This window comes from Haliotis rubra, unplaced genomic scaffold (genome assembly GCF_003918875.1).
Source record: "Haliotis rubra isolate DU_JTF1 unplaced genomic scaffold, ASM391887v1 Scf462, whole genome shotgun sequence".
NCBI classification, from domain to species: Eukaryota; Metazoa; Mollusca; class Gastropoda; order Lepetellida; family Haliotidae; genus Haliotis; species Haliotis rubra.
In genome coordinates, this window is record NW_025767149.1 from 824,345 (window position 1) to 828,308 (window position 3,964).

At 41.6% G+C, this 3,964-nt stretch overlaps 1 protein-coding gene across 1 annotated transcript; it reads right to left on the reverse strand.

Annotated features, from left to right (window-relative positions):
• Positions 1 to 3,346, reverse strand: LOC124290333 (sulfotransferase 1B1-like). The gene is made up of 4 exons (XM_046727043.1): positions 3,022 to 3,346; positions 1,679 to 1,782; positions 1,179 to 1,356; positions 1 to 532 (listed from the first exon to the last, which is right to left on the reverse strand). Exons 1-4 carry the CDS (start codon positions 3,344 to 3,346, stop codon positions 423 to 425), a joined length of 717 nt encoding a protein of 238 aa, XP_046582999.1. The 3' UTR covers positions 1 to 422.
• Positions 3,347 to 3,964: the final 618 nt, after the last annotated feature.

Here is a 3,964-nt window from a genome sequence, read left to right on the forward strand (position 1 = left end):
TCTTTATTTTAGCAAATGAAATGTATAAGAAAATCATCTTGGCACAAGGCATTGGAGTTAGTGTTTAACCGGAACAATACATATCTGACCCCTTCCGTTACGATGCTGGTGACACATGAGTCGCGCTGAGGCCAGTCTCGGACTAACACATGTACAAACTTCAGCGCACTAAATCCATGGGTATAGACTAAGGAAGTAATTCAAGTAAATGGCTATACAACAACTACGTGCAACCAAAGTCATGAAAGTAACTGATTGTTTGAGGCCATATAAGTAATCAAAGTGATTGGTTGTTTGAGGCCATATAAGTAATCAAAGTGATTGGTTGTTTGAGGCCATACGACAACTACCTGTATCCAGACGACAGATCGAATCATGGCCAGACAAAGACCATGACGCCTCTTGTATTACTGGATAGTGCGTTAACTCCATTCTCTCAAATGCTGAGAGGTGGCCATTTTCCTTGCAAACACCTTGTCAAAGTGAACATTTTGAGCAGTAGTAAACCATTTCTTCCACTCTTGTGTCTCTCCTAAAACAGAAAGTGTCAGTATAAAACGTTACTAACTGAAGATATGAGCAATTATTATTTACATGCTTGTGTTTCAGAGAGTCCGTGTTATACAACTAGAATGGCCATTTCTGTCACATGATATCTCCGTGGGGAAGTCCACTGCTACTTATACTTACGAGGTCACTTCAGCTTGATTGGAATTATTGCTGATAAGCTTCACTGTATTGTTAAGTGATGTATTATAAGTGATGTAATATAGGTTGTTCACTGGTCTCTCGGGGCCCTTGGGTTGATGTACCCTCGATGCTTATTTATGTTCCCCTCGCCCTTCGGGCTCAGGGAGCATAAACAAACATCGAGGATACATCAGCCCATGTGCCCCTCGAGACCAGTGAACAACTTATATTACATCACTCCCTGTCGGATGCGATCATCCCCCCACATCCCTAAAACCGTATGTACACATTCAGTTCTTGGATATAATAGAACTCAAAAGGGGTGATGTATGCATGTATGTATGTATGTATGTGTGTGTGTGCGTGCGTGCGTGTGTGCATGCGTGCGTATGTGTGTGCGTGCGCGTGTATTGTATGTATGAATTATGGGTGGGTGGGCGGATAGATGGGACCTGATCCTACTACTCCGGGCCAATTTTCACCAATACCTTTTCTGTACGTTCCATATCCTTCTTTCCATGTCATGTCCATACATCTAGTTTCATCATCAGCGTCACGAGTCTTTAGATGTTGGAAGTTACAGGCGTCTGAAATCGACATGGCCTGCTGTCGTGTCATTTCTTTTCCAAGAAATTTTGCAACTTTCAGTACAGTAAGGACTGGGTTCTGAAATACCAAATGGAATTGTCAAATAATTTGACAACTATACACTATAAAATTCTGTGCAGAAAACACACCCTAATATTCTATGCAGAAACCATTCCTTAATAATCTGCAGAAAACACACTACAATATTCCGTGAAAAAACCTTGCTACAATACTTTGTGCAGAAAACACACTACTCATTTCTGTGCAGAAAACACTCTACACTATTCTGTGCGGAAAATACTGGTAATCGTATCATTGTTCATTTAAATGTTGGACGCTTTGTATCGTAACAACATTCAGCTCATTTCATTAGTGTTTAGTGATTGCCTTCAAACATAACCTGTTTCATCTCTTCAAACGTTAGGTCTAAGACTTGCAACTCCGGGTGCTTTGTCCTCTCAGTCTCCCAGTCCAGCAGGTAGTCAAAGTAGGAGCCATACGGGACTGCAGATGTAATGCATATGTCATCTTGAAAGAGTTGTTCAAGTTACAACGAATCTACATTATGTGGAAAGAACGCCCAAGCTGATAAGTTCTTAACAACAGCCATTGGATCTGTCAAACAAAGAATTACTATCAGTATGTAAGTGAGTGGATCAGCGGTGGGCTAGTGAGCGAGTTATTCGGCAGTGTTATACGTTGTACAATGTGTGTTCCACCTGTATGCATTGTACCTGTGGAGTCAGTGAGCAACATTGGTGTGTTATATTTAGACTTGTCCTATATTTAGACAGTGTGCTGTAATGTACCCGCCTACCCTTGTCTGATGCAGAGAACATAATGGAAATTTCAAAAGTTTCCCTTGTTTATATACGGGGAACTCGGTCCGTTTCTGGGATTGTAAAAATGTCAGCACATCCATGAGTTTTTGAGTATCCATATGGTCTACTTTCGCTTGTCTCAAATACTTTCTGTGAATATCCAGAAAGTCCCCCCTTGATAGTATTAAGTAATTATGGTTAATCTTCGAGACAGTGATTTGGGGGTACATTTACTGGACCCAACAACATATCTCACTTTGTACGGATTTTTATGTAGCTTTGGAATCCAGTACAAAAGAGTAACGGACATGTCTTCAGGTTTGAAAGTCAAGCCAAACAGTGATAGCAACGTTGAATGGCTCAGGCAGATCTCTTCCTCAGTTAACATACTGGCCTTATATGTGGCATTGACCGCCTCCGTGGTGTAGTGGTTAGAGCGTCCACCCGGAGAGCGGAAGGTCGCGGGTTCGATCCCCGGCCGCGTCATACCAAAAGATGTTAAAATATGGTACTTGTTGGTCCCTGCTTGGCGCTCGGCATTAATGGGTACAACAAGGACTGGTCGGCTCGGAGTCAGTATAATGTGTCTGAGTGGGGTATTCATACTTCACTGCACGTCGTCATATAAGCGAAATATTCTCCAGCGCGACGTTAAACCCAATTTCACCTCACCTATATGTGGCATTATGTCACGTGTATCAAACTCAAAAATCAATTTATGTAGTGATGTTTACATATAATGATTATGTTATTTGAGGCCTTATCAGTGGGAATAACTACAAACTTTTCATGCAGGGCAGACAGACCTTGTGATTGTGTGCCATTATTGGTATTTGACATTGTACTATATGCCTGTGGCCTCTTCAGAACATGCCATTGAATAAAAGAGATATGAATTAGATACATGATTCCAGATTCATACCTTCCCCGTCCAGAAACAGTTGAAGATAGTCTTCCCATTTCCCATCATAGTCCTGGACCGTCACTAACCCTGCTTCACAGCCTTCTATGGATCTCATGCCCTTTGTCGTGTAGTAGTAGGACACGGCCACTGACTTGGGGTTTCTTCTGAGCAGAATGATTTTGGTTCTGTTTGTACAGACTTGGCGTGGAAGATATCGGAGATGTAGGTGGGAGCTCATCACCCTGGGAGAGGTCAGACTGTCAAGGTAACGGGTGGATCTGAACTCGGGTTGGTTAAGTCTTTCCAGGTGGTTCCGGTACACCAAATCGTCATGGGCCACCATGCTGACAACTTCCCATATCCAGTGCGTACCTGCAGGTGTATCAGTCAGTGTTGAGCTAACACAGTGTATAGGTTTACAGCTTTCGTGCATCATAAACTATAACAGTCTCGAAATGACACATTTGACGATTATGGCCCTTTTTCAAGCATTGTTGATTCGAGTATTCCTGTATTCATGCATGCATTAATATACAATGAGTGATTGTGTGAGTGAGTGTGGTTTTACGCCGGTTTGGGCAGTGTTCCTATATTTATGCATGCATTAATATACAATGAGTAGGGTATTTAAGGGTTGAAAACTGAATTGTTACTCTCGTTACACTTAAGAAGTTAAAATCCATAAAGCCTTGCCTTCATAACATTGTGTTTTAACAAAAATTGTTAGGCATGTATTACCATGTTGGACTTGGTAATACATGTAGTTGCTATTTGTTTGGCACTCAGACTGGCAAATCTTATGACTATTTTAGTCATTTTAGTCAGAGGCAAAAGGTATTATCTTGCCTCACACATAAATGTCGTTTTCTGATTGGCTGAGCGCTCTTCTGTTTGTTTCTATGTACCCCGCTTACAAACGAGTAACATTTTCTATTACTCCACTGGGAATCCCGAACTCATT

What these genes read in the sequence shown, in the direction of transcription:
- LOC124290333 (XM_046727043.1), bottom strand. Translation starts at nt 3,346, where the DNA reads ATGGTGGCCCATGACGATTTGGTGTACCGGAACCACCTGGAAAGACTT. An exon ending in ACTGTTTCTGGACGGGGAAG is followed by an intron (nt 1,783 to 3,021) that starts GTATGAATCTGG and finishes TTACATCTGCAG; the next exon opens with TCCCGTATGGCTCCTACTTT. An exon ending in CGTTTGAAGAGATGAAACAG is followed by an intron (nt 1,357 to 1,678) that starts GTTATGTTTGAA and finishes TTGGTATTTCAG; the next exon opens with AACCCAGTCCTTACTGTACT.